The sequence below is a fragment of the Ahaetulla prasina genome, chromosome 1 (genome assembly GCF_028640845.1).
Source record: "Ahaetulla prasina isolate Xishuangbanna chromosome 1, ASM2864084v1, whole genome shotgun sequence".
In the NCBI taxonomy this organism is placed as follows: Eukaryota; Metazoa; Chordata; class Lepidosauria; order Squamata; family Colubridae; genus Ahaetulla; species Ahaetulla prasina.
The window spans coordinates 128,218,541-128,236,031 of record NC_080539.1 but is presented as its reverse complement, the minus strand read 5'-3'; the positions used below and the strand labels follow the sequence as shown (position 1 = coordinate 128,236,031).

The window sequence follows — 17,491 nt, the reverse complement described above, 5'->3', positions numbered from 1 at the left end:
GGGTCTCCAACCTTGGTCCCTTTAAGACTTGTGGACTTCAACTCCCAGAGTTCCTCAGCCAGCTTTGCTTTGCTGGCTGAGGGACTCTGGGAGTTGAAGTCCACAAGTCTTAAAGGGACCAAGGTTGGAGACCCCTGCCCTAAGTAGTCTGCTAATTTTTGACTTCCAATTGGATGCTCCACATAAGTATAAGAAGAGAACAGGTTTATTACAGGGAGAGGTTTGAACCACAGCTCTGCAGCAAAATTTCTCCAATATAAGAAAATAAAAGGGGAACAGGATAATCTGAATTCATTTTACTAGAGCAAACCCTAGGACCGTGATGGCGAACCTATGGCACACGTGCCCAAAGTGGCCTGCGAAGCCACGTCACCCGGCACGTGTGGCCTTGCCTATTTGTGTTCTGGGTTTCTGGCATGCATGCGCACATAACAATCAGCTGTCCTTTGCGCACCTGGCAGTGCCAAAAACAGCGTGCGCATCTGCACCGGCCAGCTGACTGTTGGGTGTGCATGCGCGCTAGAACCCAGAAGTTCAGCTTTTGTGGAGCGCAAATCCTTTGCGTGCACGGCAGTGCCGAAAACCGGCCTGCACATGCGCACTGGCTGGCTGATCATTGGGTGCACAGGGGTGCCAGAACCCGGAAGTTTGGCTTTTTCAGAGCGCAGCACCGAGGAAGGCACGTGTGTGCGTGGGATGTTTTTGCGCAACCTTTTCAGCACTTGGTGCCGAAAAGGTTCCCCATCACTGCCCTAGGACAAAAGACATTCAGATATTCAAACTTCTATCAGACGTCTGTTCTGGATGGAAAAAAAAAATGGTTTCATGAAGGAGATGCTTTGCAGGCATGTTGGGGCCCAGGCTTGCTGGGCATGATGGGAGGGGCAATTTAACTTATCTAGAAGATGTGGGATCAGGTCACCTGCTATAACACTACTTAATAGACAAATAGGTAGAGATATATATGAATGATCAAGTCCCACATGCATGGAACAGATGCCTCTAAGATCTTAATCCTTTGTAGTTGGAATTTTCTTTAAGCTCCAGAATATCTTTGATCATCCACTCTGGTCCCAAATGAGAATATTTTGCTGGAGCTTTCCACTTGATTTAATCTTTCTGTCTGGTTTAATATTTTAGTTGGCTTCATGTTTTTTTTAAATTTTGTACATTGCCAACTGGAGTTGGGTGGCGAATAAATTGAAAATTACAATAATGAAATGGTGAAGAAAAATGGGCAAGAAAGAACTGATCAGCACCAGATGAAATTGAACTGAATGTGTCTTGGTTTAAATTTCTACACCTGCTTATTGCCATCCATTCACTGCCAAGCAATTTAACAAATGGTGCAAAGAGGTGAAACTGAAGACAGGTTAACATTTGACTAACACCTGCCTGATAATGAAAGTTCCAACAAAAAAGGTAGTATCAGACAACTGCAGGCCAGTTACCTGCTTACCAACAACTTTCAAATTGCTAACTGGTGGTAGTTGATGCAGCCAAACAACATTTAGTTGAAAACAAGTTATTTCTACCTGAACAAACAGGAAACTTAACCAAACACAGAGGAATAAAAGATCAGCTCCTAAATGACAGTGTGATTTTGGAAAACTGTAGGCGTAGGAAGATCAACTTGAATGTCGCTTGGATTGATTATAAGGAGACATTTGACCAGGGGTGAAATCTACTTACCTTCCTTACCGGCTCGGAAGTGCAAGCAACCGTGTTCGCTCGCTTCGCTCACACGCGCATCACATGCATGTGCAGACCTGCGCATGCGCAGAAGGTAGAAAACACATTACTTTCTGGTTAAAACCAGGAAGTAATGACACCCGGGTGGATGGGCGGAACTTCGCTCTGCCATCGCTACCAGATCACCAAACTACTGGCCACAATCGCTACCGGCTCACGTGATCCAGTCCAATCCAGTAGCATTTTACCCCTGCATTTGACTCCCTGATACATGTCTGGATAATCAAGTGCCTAGAAATAACAGGAGTCAGTAGACACATCAAAGGTCAATGATATAATGGAAGACACAGTTGCTGATCAATTGTGATGAATTGGGCGGGGTTAATATCAAGAGGAATATTTCAAAGAGGCTCATGATCAGTATTGTTTGCCATTGTATTGATTCCTTACTCAAAAATACCAAACAAATGAGGCCATGGATACCAAACATCAAAAACATGTGCCAGGCTAGCTTACACATACTGACTACCTACAATGACCATGACAAAGTAATAACAATAGTGCATTGAAAAAATCTGCAAAAAATACCATTTGCTTGCAAGAAAAACTTGCGGGAGCATAAAATAGAAAGGGTAATAGAAAATGAAGCAGCTAAAATGCTCTGGGACTTTAAAATTCAAATAGACAGGCACCTGCAGCACAATACCCAGGACTTAACAGTGGTTGATAAGAAAGACAAAATAGGTTTGGACACTGGCTGGTTACAGGACCTGGAAACAACAGAATAGGAAAGAAAGTCTGGAGAAAATCACAAAATATGACGTGCAAAGTTCTGTAGCAAAAGAAAGAAAAGATAATACCAATAGCAATAGTGCAATTCCAAAACATCTGGAGCATCACTTGAACACTATTAGCACTGACTAAATCACTATCAACCAATTGCAAAAGGCAGCTTTATTTGGCCAAAGTAAAGGCCACAACTTATGATTGTATCTTTAACACCATCAAATAACAACATCTGCCTATCCCGGGTCCTTGGGCTCAATAGGTAGATTAAAAACCTCAAATCCAGTCTAAACATCTGACCGACTGTGCAGCCAACCATAATAATAATTCTCCCTGCAAGAGCTGGTTGACAGAAGTGGGGTGGCCCCCGTTTTGCTTGCGAACTCTTGAATTGATCATCCCAAAGGTGCTTTTTCAGGAGGTGACTAGACTGTTTTTCCTTTTGAAGACATTGTGCTTCTCATCCAAGAATCTTCTGGATGAAAGAATATACGTATTTGAAATGTGATAATTAGGGTAAATCTGTATAGAGATAAGGAAGTATATCAATTATATGACAAAAGTTGATGAAAATGTTTAAGCTGGAGATGCCATGCTATGTCCATTGTTTTTAATTTGTATTATAAATAAAAAAAACTTTTTAAAAAAAGAATCTGTACAGACTCTTGATCTCATTCTTTCTCTTTCTAACCCAGCCGTCTAGCTCAGGGGTCTCCAACCTTGGCAACTTTAAGTCTTTGCTGGCTGAGGACCTCTGGGAGTTGAAGTCCACAAGTCTTAAAGTTGCTAAGGTTGGAGACCCCTGTAATGTAGTTTGTAAAGATAAGCGTCACCCTGGCCTCCGCAAAATAGGGGGCGCTCTCGAGAAGGACCAAAAGAGCGGCAGAGGCGGAAAACGTACCCCACCCCACCCCCCCACAGTCCGTAGCTCTGCGTTGGGAATGTAAGCGGGGGTGGGGGAGCCGGAATCGGCTCAGGTTGCCCGCGGAGGGAGGTGAGCAAGAAGCTGGAGGACTTTCGATGCCTTGTTTTTGTCTTCCTAGGAATCCTTCTCTTAGCGTGTTACAATACCGAAGAGGGTGCCTGGTCATCCACGCTAGCAGGGAGCTACTGCTAAGGGGCTCCAGATCTGGGCTGGGGCTCTTATTTTACAATAGAAGCGGACGCAGGGACCGTCCGGATTTTTTCCTGGTAGCCGTGCTATGGTTAGAAAAAGTTGCGAGCTCTTCGCTTGTGCTTCGACTTTCCACCTTGGTGATCTGGGGTTCAAACTTTGTTTTCTCAAAAGGAGGGCTGGGAAAATCCTTGTCCAGGAAAGGTTGCAGAATTTTTTTCAAAAATGAGATGCTGACGTTGGGGTGGTCCACTGAGAGTCATCTTGGGTCCCCTCGCTTCCTGCTGTACTTCTTCCTTACCAAGGAAAAAACCCCTGTAAAGGAAAAAAAAAGTCTGTCGATGGCTAGTGATAGGAGGAGATCTGTGGATGGGAATCTAGGCTGCTAATATATAATATATAATAATATATATTGATATTGATTATTTCCTGATTGCTTATTTGTATCCTATGACTATGATTAAGTGTTGTACCTTAGAATTCTTTTATTCTGAGTCCTTCGGGAGAAGGGCGGTATAAAAATTGAATTAATAATAATAATAATAATAATAATAATAATAATAATAATAATAATAATAATAATAATATACACAGAGCATATTTACCAAGACAAATTCCTTGTGTGTCCAATCACACTTGGCCAATAAAAAATTCCATTCCATTCTATTCCATTCCACTCCACTTTCCAGATGCCTCCACCACTTGATTGTACAAAGTATCACCCGTGTAATATCAAGATGTCTGCAGGTGAAACATGTATTATCTTTGTGAACTTCAGCTGCTTCCTTGAATGTTTCTTAATTAACTTTCTTCATTGGTTTGAGTTCATAAATCTGGGACAATATTGTGCCAACTTGTTGGACTGCAGTTCCCATCTTCCCTAACTGATGAATAGTGAAGTCATAGATCAAGGAATCTAGATGACACAACATTGGGGAAGGCCGAAACACTGGATTATCAAGTGGATGGATCATATTATTAAATTAAGATTAATGGGAAGTTACATGATATCCTTCATAATAATGTATTCTTCTGTTTACTTTGGCTCTAGCTATACTGACTAGCAGTGTTTGAAACTCTACCTGCCATAGTCAGTAATTAATCCTGATGTATAGTTTTACTGATGCTTTATGGAATGTTATGCGAAGGCCCAGATTAAGTTCTTTGTTTATATGCTATAGTTTGCTCAGGGTTTTTTGTTTGTTTTATTTTGACAGGAAGCTGCTAAGAAAGAAAAACAGGATAATCATTCAAGGTCTTTGGCTAGCAACCCTCATTGCATTTTCCAGGTTTGGGAAATAATAGATCTGGATTTTTATGATTATTTGTTATTTGTCAATTACATTGCAATTAGAATATAGGATATTAGTAAAGTGTCACACAGCCCAAATATTTCTGCCACAGTAAGATGTCTACAGCACCGCAGCCTCCTGATGTACAGCATGAAGCACCCAAAAAGAAAGATTATCGAATTCCAGGACTCCGAGGTGCCCAAACAACTACTTTGTTCCGTGCTGTGAATCCAGAACTTTTCATTAAACCTGTAAGAGAACAACAATTTGGGACAGCTAATTTAAATACATCCATCTTTTTGCCTGCATCTCAGTTGTATAGTCTGTTACATGTCCATAGCCATTACATCTGAAGAATTGTTTGGGTTTAATATGATATATGAGCCTAGTCTTTTGTGTTTTGGATTTATGGTTAATCATTAGTCATTTATATTTAATCTCTGGTCATTTTATGGTTAATCATTAGTCATTTATATTTAATCTCTGGTCATTTTCCATTTTTTAATTCAGGTATAACATTAGTTTTGATAAAAAATAAGTTGGTAACCTAATTAGAATAGTATGATATCAAAATTCTTTAGCCACCATATCCCAATTTTTTTTAACATGAATAGGAAAACTGTTATGATGAAGAAGTAATTTGCCTATTGAATTAAGCTTTTAGAAGTCAGTGGCTATTTCAATAACTGGACTGAATTGCAGACAAAATACTATGAAACCTAATCAGTCATGAATAGGAATACTTTTAAAACGTATGGGAAAACAGCATGCATTTTGGATGAGACCCATTTTTTCCAAACAGAAAGATCTCACACTCAAGGAACACACATTCTTTGGGGGGTGGGGAAGGTATTCAGGAACTAAAAAAAAGATTAATTGTGTATATTTTCTGTACCTTAATCAACTAAGTCATTTCATTTCTTTGCAAGTTGCAGGCCTTTCATTTCATAATAAAACAGACAGATGGTTGGGAGCATTGCCTTTACTGATTTTAAAAAAGCTTGACTTTTAGGGGGCTGCACAAATGCATTAATGCTGCTGTTTTGGCAATAGTACAGATGTGGTTTGCAACTGCCTTCTTGCAGGATGCCCTTTCAAATTTTCATTCCAGCCTAGAGCTCTGGGCTGTCCTAAGAGTCTCCTTTTCAATTACTATCCGGATCCCTCCTTGCTTAGTTTTTCCAAGATCAGTAAGATGCTTCCCTGGTGCTGCCACTTGTTGTAGTTTTCAAAAACACTGTTGGATCTTATGTCAACCTTTCCTGATGGTCACCGTGGCTTCAGTGCAATTCCGAACTCTCTGCTCAGTAATAATTTAATAGTATTGGGTAGGGTGTATTTCCAGTTATATAGAGGACTGAAGCCTTAATTCTAGCCACTTGCTTTTCTCTCTGAAAGCTAGATGAAGATGGAAAATAAAATAAGTCATCGAGACATAGCTCAATAAAATACTTTTAGGATGCATGGTATAGAAGGTGGATTAAATAAAATGTCTGGATTTCAAGCTGTTATTTTTATTTTCACAGAACAAAGCAGTTATGGCTTTTGGCCTTGTGACAGTTACTCTTTGTGTAGCTTATATTGGGTACTTGCACGCACAACAGGAAAACAAAAACGATCTCTATGAAGCTATTGACAGTGAAGGAAACAGACTTATGAAACGCAAGACTTCAAAATGGGACTAAAAAAACCCCTTATTGTCAGTGTTGATTTAAATATCAACATGGAAGAAGACATTTGATTTTCTGAATGGCAACTTTTATAATTTTGTCTGAAGAATTAACATTTATTTTTATATAATGAATGCTTTTTTAAAAAATATTACAGTTTAAACATCAGTGTGAAATGCTGTTATCAATTAATATTTTGAGTAAAGCACATTATAAGAAAAGGGATACTGCAGAATATGTTCAGTTTATTTCTTATCTATACTGTGCCTACAGATGCTTTAGAATTATTGCCAGAACTGCACTGCCTGATTTTAAAGTTTATTATTAAGCATCAGCGTCACTCAAAAAACATTTCTAAAATGTGTCTTTTGTACAATCATCCACCTGTGCAAATTTTTAACATTTCAAATATTAAATAAGGGAGAACTGTGCCATACTCTCTTCCAAAGTAATTTATTTATGATTTAGTGTATTGAATGATTGATGGATTGATATTTTTCACTCAAGGCAATAAAACTAATCTGTTAAAATATGTCCCCATGAGTTATTTCAATATTTTGAGCTTCCCTGCATATTTCCACTTAGTGGAATATTAAGTTTTTGCTTTAAATATTTGGATAGTAAATGCTGTAATCATTCAGAAAAGCAGATGAAACCTTATCAATTATAAAAAAAATATTCCAAGGTGCCAAATAATATTAACTGATGTCTCAAATGCTTTTATGAGCAAAACTTACTTTGCCTAGCAACAGTTACTGGGTAGCATTTAACTCATAGGCTCAGATATAGTCATGGCAATGTAACTTCCAGAGTTTCTTAATAAAGAGCTTCTGAAGAAACAGGTCCTTGCCATATAATGGTGTTCCTTTTTTCTTCCACTGACCATCTTGTCATACAATGCTGAAGCCACCTTATTTATTCGACTGACATGTACAGAACCAAAGGGACATCAAATATCATTCAGCTTTGAATGGAAGAATTAAGCGTTTGTATCTGCATCTGAATCAGTTACTTCAGTCTCTTCAAAGGACGATAAAGATCTCATGCAACCATGATTAGAAACCCAGATTTTGATACATTTGTTTGCTGCGCTGTTTGTTCAAAACTAATTCCACCGCCTCCTACACCAGAGACTTTTGACCGGATTAGGGAATATAAACCTTATAAAACTCGGTATTATACGCACAAAGATATATTGGGTAAGTCCATCTCAGTAGCCTATGATGATTCATGAATTTCACGTGTTCTAAGGACTCTGCATACAAGAACATAAACAATTCTAGTTATTCATATTTATAAAATGGGAGGAAAAAATAGAAAAAAAGGCTGAAAATATCATTCAGGCAAAGGCCATTTTTGGTTTGGTAGGGACAGACATATTTCTACTTGAAACTTACGAAAAAAAGAGGAAAATGAAATATATGGAGATTTATCAATTTGTCACTTGCATCAGTGCGTACAGTGTCATCCTGTGTTTGATGGTCCATAATACAGAAAATAGAATTCTTCAAGGACTTGCTTAAATTATTAAATATCGTTTTAATGGTCTTCGAATATATATTTTAAATTTCTTTATAATGAATATGTTCATGGAGGAAGCATCTACCACTGGCCTCAGTGAGAGAAACTGGGTTCAAATATTAAGCTATCATGTTTTGTTTAATTTAGGTTTAATAAGTTGTATGAATCCAGCTATGGTGGTTCATAAATCATAGTTTATGACTTAACATGTATGCAAATGTGGCCAGTTGTGCTTTTCCAACAAGCTATGTTAAGCAAAGTATGGCTTAATGTATAAAATTGGTGCTTTGTGTTGAGTTATTGGGAGAACACAAAGGAACCAGTGGCTTTTTGGGCTTTGAATGGAAAAACTTTTAAACTCAGTAAATGACCCGGCCTGGCTTACTGTAGTATACAATATACCTAATGCTTGAATTTTCAATTACCGTATATACTCGAATATAAGCCGATCCGAGTATAAGCCAAGGTCCCCAATTTTACCCCAAAAACTGGGGTAAACTGGGGACTCGAGTATAAGCCGAGGGTGGGAAATGAGGCAGCTACCGGTTGGGGAAACCCCCCCTCCCTCAGCTGAGAAGGCTGGCGGCTCCCCCGCCCGCCTCTCACTGCACCGCAGGGCTTCCCACCGTCCGGTAAAATGTGAAAAAGAAAAAAAAACTCGAGTATAAGCCGTATATACTCGAGTATAAGCCGAGGGGCTTAAAAAAAAAAAAAACTCGAGTATAAGCCGTATAGACCCGAGTATAAGCCGAGGGGACGTTTTTCAGCACAAAAAACGTGCTGAAAAACTCGGCTTATACTCGAGTATATACGGTACACATTATTAAATTTTGCCCCTTCAACCCATCCATGACAAAATTAGGGCTATGACTAATGTGCTTATTTATGTCCAATTTCTATGGTATTATCATTGCATCACATGATTATTATTTCTGGCCTATGTTATCTTTCTTCTGATAACAGAAGAAAGTTTTCCTTTTTGGAAAGGAAATGAGAGCAAGCTTGATGCCTTCACTGCTGGTTGTCCACCAATGTAGAATGCCTGCTTCAGATATTGAAGTTATCTGCATAAAACTGTAGTTCATGAGTGGCAACTTGTAAGACTTGAGAACTTCAGCTCCCAGAATTCCAGCCAGATAGGGAAGTTGAAGTCCACTAGTCTTAAAATTGCCAAGGTTGGATACACCTGCCATAGATGGAATACTCTGTCACAATCCCTTCATCAGTATAGATGGAACAGCATCCAATGGTACATTGTAAATAGCTGTCCGGATTTATCTTGCTATTGCCATGGAGTCTGTTGAGACAAGATAAAATGTGGAATGTTTAGGATAGAGATAGGGGATTTATGACCTGTGGTAGCATGGTGGTTAGAATGCAGTATTGCAGGCTAACTGTCCACTGCCAGGAGTTCGATCCTGAGTGACTTAAGATTGACTCAACCTTCCGAGGTCAATAAAATGAGGACCCAAATTGTTGGGGGCAATATGCTGACTGTAAACCGCTCAGAGAGTGCTGTAAAGCACAATGGAGCAGTATATAAGTAAGTGCTATTGCTATTTCCATATTTCCCTACATTATTGGGTTAAATTCTTATTGAGCCTAATCAGACAATAGCAGCGTAATGACACAACTTTTCTTATATATTTAATTACTATAAGTATGGCACGTTTGATTGTATACCTAGTCTTCACAAAATGGTAATGGTTTAATGCTTTTAAATTAAACTTTTATTTTATGGAATGTGTGAGTGACATAATCTATATATAATATATGCTATGACCATTAATTACTATATTGCTTTATATAGAGATTGGAGCAGACCTTAAGCAAGAAGATGTAGACCAAAGAGAACAGGAAATACAAAAACGAATAGATAAAGTGCAGACTAAACTCTTGCTTCAGGTAAAACTATTCCTCTGTCATGTTAAATATAAACCTTCCTGATGTTTATTATGCAATGCAGATTTCCTGTGATGCATGTTAATAGGTGTCATAGGTATATCAGCAGTACTGGTACAAATCAGGTATAGATTTGTCTTAATGTTGTTTAATACTAACAATTGGAGGGGACTTTGGAGGTCTTCTAGCATCTTCTATTCCAACCCTCTGTGCAAGCAGGAGGACTCATACCTTTTCAGACAAGTGGGTGTTCAATTTCTTTTTAAAAGCCTCCAGTGACAGAACATCCACAACTTCTGAAGGCAAACTGTTCCACTGGTTAATTGTTCTCACTGTTAGGAAATTTCTCCTTAGTTCTAGGTTGCTTCTCTCCTTGATTAGTTTCCATCCATTGCGTCTTGTTCTACCCTCAGGCGCTTTGGAGAATAGGTTGACCCCCATCTTCTTTGTGGCAGCCCCTCAAATATTGGAAGACTGTTATCATGTTACCCCTGGTCCTTCTTTTTACTATACTAGACAAACCCAATTCCTGCAACCATTCTTCATATGTTTTAATGTCCAAGCCCTTACTCATTTTTGTTGCTCTTCTCTGCACTCTTTCCAGAGTCTCAACATCTTTTTTTTTAATGTGATGATCTTTTTTATAATAGTTTTTGCCTATTCAAAAAAAATATTGATAGAATCCGAATGCTATCTGTCCTTAAGCAATAATCTTTGATTTAAATGTCCTATGGATTTCTTCCCAAAGAGTGACAATAAAAGTTCAAATCTAGATCACGTGGTTAAAGTTCCAACTTCTCAATTGCATTTCCAATTAGGCAATTAATTTTACTTTTTAGAACGTTATCTGAGGTGTTCAACATACATAAAGTAGAATTTTATTGTATTAACTTAATTTTAAGTTTAAAGGAAGCATTGGAGTTAGCTGAAGCACAGAGGGATGCAAATATTAGTAATTATAAAACAAAATAAGCCTGTTTCTAGAGGGCTATTCGTATGATCTTCTCAAGTTATGAAGAATTATAGGTAGTCCTTGACTTACAATCACAACTGAGCCCAAAATATCCATTGCTTTGCAAGGCAGTTGTTAAATGAGTTTTGCCCCATTTTATGACCTTTTGTGCCACAAATGTTAAGCAAATGACTGCAGTTATTCAGTGAACCATCAGTCACAAGCCAAATCTGGCTTCTCCCACATTTCTTGGCAGCAGGCCGGGAAGGTTACAAATGGTGATCACATAACCCCAGGACACTGCAACCAACATAAATACATGCCGGTTGCCAAATGCCTGAATTTTGTTCACATGACCATAGCAATATTGCAATGGTTGTAAGTGTGCAGAATGGTCATAAGTCACTTTTTTCAGATATGTTGTAATTTGGAAGGGTCACTAAACAAATGGTTGTAAGTCGAGGACCACTGTAACAAATCTGGGGTTAAAGCTGACTTCTGCTTGTGCAAGAACACTTTTCTTTCTTGAACAACCCATCTAGAACAGGTTGAAGAGGACGCAATGGGAGAAGAATCAATTCCATTAACAAGCGCAACTCTGTTGCTAAAGAGCCATCATAGCAATTGAGATTGTACTGTGTTATCAGCCCTGTGTGGTGTCTTTAGCACAGCTGTATTAGCCAACTGTTTCTATTCATGGCCTGTTTTGTAGGCTGAAACAGCAAAAGAAGATGCAGTAGAAGAGGCTCTCAATCGGGCTGAAATCTTGCACCAGAAAGATATTGAAGAACTTAAAAAGAAACATCAACAAATATTAGAAGTCAGTAGTAATTTTATTTTTGTATCCACCATATGAAACAACAACACAATGCTTTGGGACTTACACAGACATATCATTAGCATAAGAAACTGATTTCTGGTGATTTGAGACTCTTCCTCCTATAGTATATTATGCACCGTATTTTTCAGAGTATAAGATGCACCTTTTTACCCCCAAAAAGAGGGTGGAAATCTGGATGTGTCTTATAGTCTGAATGTGGCCCCGCCCAGCCTCTGAAACGGAAGTTTCAGAGGCTGAAAAAAGCCACTGAAACCTCCATTTGAGAAGCTGAAGAAAAATGGAGGTTTCAGTGGCTGAAAAAAATACAAGGCGCAGACCTCACAACCAACAAACCTGTTGTTAAAGTTCACCTCAGGGAACAGCTGATTGGGGGTATTCCGGGAGGCTGATCCACCCACCAATCAGCTTTTTTCTTATTTTCCTCCCCAAAACCTAAGGTACGTCTTATACTCCGGTGTGTCTTATAGTCCAAAAAATACAGTATATCATATATCATTTCCAAGGGTTATCTAATCCTCGGGTACAGATTGGCAAGGGGACAGATTAAAAAAAGGTAATAACAAAGTTGATTCTCTTTAGGTCAAGTTAGTGGAAGAACAGGTTAAAGAGACAATGATTGCTTGGGGGAGGAATTTTGGTCATGGGATAGATCTAGATGACTGGCAGAAATTGTGGATGTATAATTATAAAATGACAATGTCATTTAAAGAGAATTTGTATAAGATGTTTTACAGGTGGCATCTACCCCCGACAAGAATTGCTAGAATGTCTAAGGACAAATCTGAAAAATGTTGGAAATGTCATCAGATACCTGGATCATATTATCACATGTGTGGACATGCATTGAAGCTAAAAGATATTGGACTAAAATACACACGTGGCTGGAAAAAATGATTAAAAAGCATATTGACTTTAAGCTAGAAATCTTTCTGTTGGGAATTATACCGGAGATATATACTAGAGATATAAAATATTTGATTGTGAATATTACTACAGCAGCTAGGATTGTATTTGCAAAAAATTGGAAAAATGAAAAGTTACCTTTGCAAGATGAAATAATTAGAACAATGTTGGAATGTGCAGAGATGAATAAATTAACATTTGACATTAGAGAACAAGAAGATAAACAATATTATAAAATATGGGATTTATTCTATAATTGGTTAAATGGAAAGATATGTTAGGAAAAATGAGTATAAGATATATGTATGGAAGAGATTATTATTTTGTGAATGCACAGGAAGAGATGTTAACACCCATACAGCACGTTGTAATGAAATTGATTTGATGAGGTTTTTTTATTTTATGTTTAAAAATAAATAAATTTTTTCAAAAAAAAAAAGTTGATTCTCTTTACAGGTAGTCCTCGACTTACAACACTTCATTTAGTGACCATTCAAAAGTTACAACGGCACTGAAAAAAGTGACTTATGACCGTTTTTCACACTTATGACCATTGCAGCATCCCCATGATCAAGTGATCAAAATTCAGGCACTTGGTAACTGACTTATATTTATGATGGTTGCAGCGCCCCGGGGTCATGTGATCACCTTTTGTGACCTGACAAGCAAAGTTAATGGGGAAGCCCAATTCACTCAACAAGCATGTTACTAAATTAACAACTACAGCAATTAGCTTAACAACGTGGCAAGAAAAGTCATAAAATGGGGCAAAACTCACCTAACAAATGTTTCACTCAGCAATGTAAATGCTGGGCTCAATTGTGGTCATAAGTCAAGGACTGCCTACACAGAACTCTGTTTAATCCGTGAAAGTAAAAACAGGTAATAGATCTGTATGAGCATGTAGAAATTACAGAAGATACTATCTTTCCTAGATCTTAATTGGTGTCACATACCTGCTTTCTCCCTATACACGTAAAGTCAGGAAATTGTAGTGATCTAAATCTTCTAATTTTTCCTCACAACATGCTAGGTTTTCACACACAGGGAAGCTTAGGAGAGTGTTCTGTCCCCCCCCCACGTCAGTCCGGGAGGCACGAGCGATGACTTAATTAGCCGGCAATTCAGTCCACGGCAGCTATCAGCTCTGGCAGCAAACTAGGAAGCGTCTGCCAAGTTTCTCTGTTATTTATTTATTTATTTATTTAATCACATTTTTATACCGCCCTATCTCCCGGGGGACTCAGGGCAGCCTAATAAAAACATACATATAAATACAAAATAAAACAACAATTAAAAAACTTATTAAATAAGGGCGAATATTAAAAAATTGCGATAAAAATAATAAAACCCCGTTAAAACCAAATTTAAAATTTAAAATTCTAGTCCAGTCCTGCGCAAATAAATAGATGTGTCTTAAGCTCGCAGCGAAAGGTTCGAAGGTCAGGAAGTTGGCGAAGTCCTGGGGGAAGTTCGTTCCAGAGGGTGGGAGCCCCCACAGAAAAGGCCTTTCCCCTGGGTGTCGCCAGTCGGCACTGGCTCTCCCTGTGAGAGCGCACGGGTTATCTTTTCTTGATGCCGGCGAGTCAACCAGGAAACCAGTAACAAACAGTACTTAAGCTCAAGTTCTCTCTAAGCATTTTATTTGTTCGCCATGGAGTAGTATAGCAGCCCCTGCTACTTTTAAACCCTGTGGGGTGTGGCTCCGTGACTCAGCACTTCCTAGGCTTGCCCCGCCCCTGCTTCTGTTGTTCCCGCCTCTCCTGTCTACAAAACCTACGGTCCAACCAGGACTGATTGTCCTCAGCTGGGTCTGGGAGCATTGCCTGGGTGGGGGGAGATACAGGAGACAGAGGCCTCGTTATTTCTTCCACCTGGCCTGCCTCTGGCTCCTGGAGCTGAGCCAGGGAAGCCGGCCCTGCAGAAGGGAGCCCCGACGGCCCTTCCCCCTCACTCTCTGAGTCACTCTCTGGCAGGGGGCCAGGCCCAGCGGGTGGGGGGGTGGGGCGGACTGGAGCCACAACAAAGGGAATTCAAAACCTGAACCTGCCTCTTTCCGGACTCTTATTTGAAGTAGGGGGAAGAAATAGTAACTCTTTCTTGTTCTGATTGTTTTGTTCTTCTGAAGTATTTATTGATGTATTTATTTTTGCTAAAGAATACTGTGAAGAAAACAAGGGCCGAAATGCTGCAGCACTTGGAACTGGAGCTGAAGAGAGAATCAGAGGCTGCTGAACAAAGGAACACTCACAAACTTCAGCGGATGATGCTACAGCTGGCTATGGAAAAAATGGCAGCTGTGGCTGAAGGGAGGCAGGATGAAAGATGCAAGGCAGCTATACTGCTTGCCAAACAGGAAAAGTACTGAGCTTAACTATCCCATGTCCTTTAAAAAAATAATAATAATAATCTGATTCTGGATCAGGCATTGGCTTTAATCCAGCATTTTCTGAAGGGAAGAAATCTTCCTCAAATTGCTCTATTCAACGGTTGTAAGATCCAGCAAAGCAGGCCTTTGTGTTATGCATGCAAATATAGAATATTATTTCGCTATTATTTTAAATAATTATGTACAAGACCATTATTTTTGTACTAGTTAGAGCATTTTTCTGGTTTTATTCACTTTTCCTATTTAAGGACAATGTGCTCTTTTCTAAGTTCCTTCTTTCTGTCAGCAGAAAACTATATCTGTAGCTAGAAAGCAAGAAATTTGACGATTCTAGCTAATATAAATTGTGCGTCACAGCTGATCGTTGCCCAGCTGATCATCAGAAATACCGGTTCACCAGAACCAGTAGCATTTTTTACCACCAGTTGGGGAAAACCGGTCCGAACTGGTAGCATTTCACCCCTGGTTTCAGCTTAAAGTATGTTTCACACACGCATCACTGCCTTGGTGACGAATATTGTATATTTCTGTTAAGGTTATCTTCTTCTACAGATTTCACTCTGGGGTTATTCTTTTTTCTTGCCTTAACTCTCTACATAATTGTGTAATTTAATTATGCAATTTATGTAAACTTAAGTACAAAATCACTTGCAACAGAAATCGTTTCTAAACAGATGGTATGTCCTTTCCTTTCATTCATCCAGAAAATTTTCGGAGCAAATCCACCAGGCTGGGAAAATTGCTAATGAAATTTATCAGAAGAACCTGCAACGGTTAACCTGGGAGAAAAAACATGAATTGGAAATGGCCTGTATGGTCTCCCAAAAGGAGTTTGAGGAAGAGACAAGGAAACTGCTTGAAAGCGCTGACAATATTCGCGAGGCTCAGCTTGAAGAGGTGAACAATGAAGTGAACAAAAAAGAAAGCGAAATCCTATCTCTGAACCAACAGCTGGAATATATGACCGCCTGGAAAGACAGCCTGGAAGCCGAAATAGTAGAAATCAGAGCAGCTTTTCAGAAATACATTAACGTCACATTTCCGCAGCTTGCCCCAGGGCAAGCAGATTTCATCTTACCATTCCGAAAAGCATCTACATTCAGAGACGCAGGTGTAGACCTGTAAGATCAATGTCCATCAGGAAAGACTCTCTGGAGCAGGGGTCTCCAACCTTGGCAACTTCAAGACTTGTGGACTTCAACTTCCAGAATTCTGGGAGTTGAAGTCCAAAAATCTTAAAGTTGCTAAGATTGGAGAGCCCTGCCCTGGAGAGTAGTGGATTGGCTCCAGAGATACCAATATGCCCTAAGGAGATACGGAGGTGCTGGGAAAAAATAAAACAACTATAGAATGAACATGTGGCGGTAAGGGAACTTAAAGGCTTCCTTATTCATAGGCCAAGAACAAACCAATGTGACAGAATTAGGTCCACAGCTTCAAGGTGAAAATATGGGAGGTTCTGACATTTGTGCATAGAGGTAGTCCTCGACTTAATGACCGCAAGTGAGCCCAACATTTCTGTTGTTAAGCAAGACACTTGTTAAGTGAATTTTGCCCCATTTTATGACCATGGTTGTTACGGTAAGTGAATCTGGCTTCCCCATTGACTTTGCTTGTCAAAAGAGCGCCAAAGGTGATCACATGATCCAGGGACGTTGCAACCATCATAAATATGAGTCAGTTGCCAAGCATCTGAATTTTGACCATGTGACCGTGGGGATGCAGCAACAGTCATAAGTGTGAAAAATGGTCGTAAGTCAGTTTTTTTCAGTGATGTTGTAATTTTGAATGGTTACTAAACGAATGGTAGCAAGTCGAGGACTACCTGCACAAAAAATTCTGATTTCGGTATACGCAAATGTCAGTACTGTCAATGGGAAGTTCATATAGTTTCAAAAATCTGTGAAATCTGATCGCAGCTAACATGAAATGTATGCATAGTACGTCATGGGAAGCGGTGTCAGCTTCACTCATTTTCATAACTGCTTTAGGTTGCTTTATTGCAGGGGTCTCCAAGCTTGGCAACTTTAAGCCTGGTGGACTTCAACTCCCAGAATCCCCCAGCCAGCAAAGCTGGCTGGGGAATTCTGGGAGTTGAAGTCCACCAGGCTTAAAGTTGCCAAGCTTGGAGACCCCTGCTTTATTGTATATGAGATTTAAATTGCTGATTCTTTGGGTTAAATAATACTCCCTGCAATATTATGATTTTTAAAATATTATCCGTACCTAGTCCATAACCTACTTTACCCCTTCTACATTCTGCACAACTTATAAAGCATGGGAGGAGGAGGGAAACCTGTAAGGCTCATATACTAGTGTCAAATCCAATTTATGGTCACTCAATTCCTCCCCACCCCACCCCTAGCAATGCAGAAATTTAGAGGCTAAATTCTTTATTATCTCATTGTAATCAATATTTTGCTGGAGAA

The 17,491-nt window shown here is 39.2% G+C and overlaps 2 protein-coding genes across 4 annotated transcripts; both read left to right on the top strand.

The window, feature by feature from the left end:
• The first annotated feature begins 3,367 nt into the window (after positions 1-3,367).
• Positions 3,368-7,082, top strand: SMIM8 (small integral membrane protein 8). Of its 3 annotated transcripts, none has more exons than XM_058175473.1 (4): positions 3,368-3,472; positions 4,810-4,881; positions 4,997-5,135; positions 6,411-7,082. In XM_058175473.1, the coding sequence occupies exons 3-4, from the start codon at positions 5,001-5,003 to the stop codon at positions 6,567-6,569; spliced, it is 294 nt and encodes a 97-aa protein (XP_058031456.1). In that variant the 5' UTR covers positions 3,368-3,472; positions 4,810-4,881; positions 4,997-5,000; the 3' UTR covers positions 6,570-7,082. The 3 variants fall into 3 exon arrangements, with proteins under 3 accessions (XP_058031456.1, XP_058031447.1, XP_058031467.1); XM_058175464.1 differs by lacking the exon at positions 3,368-3,472 and adding an exon at positions 3,485-3,683; XM_058175484.1 differs by lacking the exon at positions 3,368-3,472 and adding an exon at positions 4,287-4,339.
• A 344-nt stretch (positions 7,083-7,426) lies between these two features.
• Positions 7,427-16,187, top strand: C1H6orf163 (chromosome 1 C6orf163 homolog). Its single transcript, XM_058175876.1, has 5 exons — positions 7,427-7,753; positions 9,886-9,980; positions 11,642-11,749; positions 14,832-15,034; positions 15,767-16,187. The coding sequence occupies exons 1-5, from the start codon at positions 7,606-7,608 to the stop codon at positions 16,185-16,187; spliced, it is 975 nt and encodes a 324-aa protein (XP_058031859.1). The 5' UTR covers positions 7,427-7,605.
• The last annotated feature ends 1,304 nt before the right edge of the window (positions 16,188-17,491 follow it).

Coding starts and splice junctions, on each gene's coding strand:
- C1H6orf163 (XM_058175876.1), top strand. CDS start 7,606: ATGATTAGAAACCCAGATTTTGATACATTTGTTTGCTGCGCTGTTTGT. Junction 7,754..9,885: donor TACGCACAAAGATATATTGG/GTAAGTCCATCT, acceptor TGCTTTATATAG/AGATTGGAGCAGACCTTAAG. Junction 9,981..11,641: donor AGACTAAACTCTTGCTTCAG/GTAAAACTATTC, acceptor CCTGTTTTGTAG/GCTGAAACAGCAAAAGAAGA.
- SMIM8 (XM_058175464.1), top strand. CDS start 3,499: ATGCCTTGTTTTTGTCTTCCTAGGAATCCTTCTCTTAGCGTGTTACAA. Junction 3,684..4,809: donor TTCCTGGTAGCCGTGCTATG/GTTAGAAAAAGT, acceptor TTATTTTGACAG/GAAGCTGCTAAGAAAGAAAA. Junction 4,882..4,996: donor ACCCTCATTGCATTTTCCAG/GTTTGGGAAATA, acceptor TTTCTGCCACAG/TAAGATGTCTACAGCACCGC.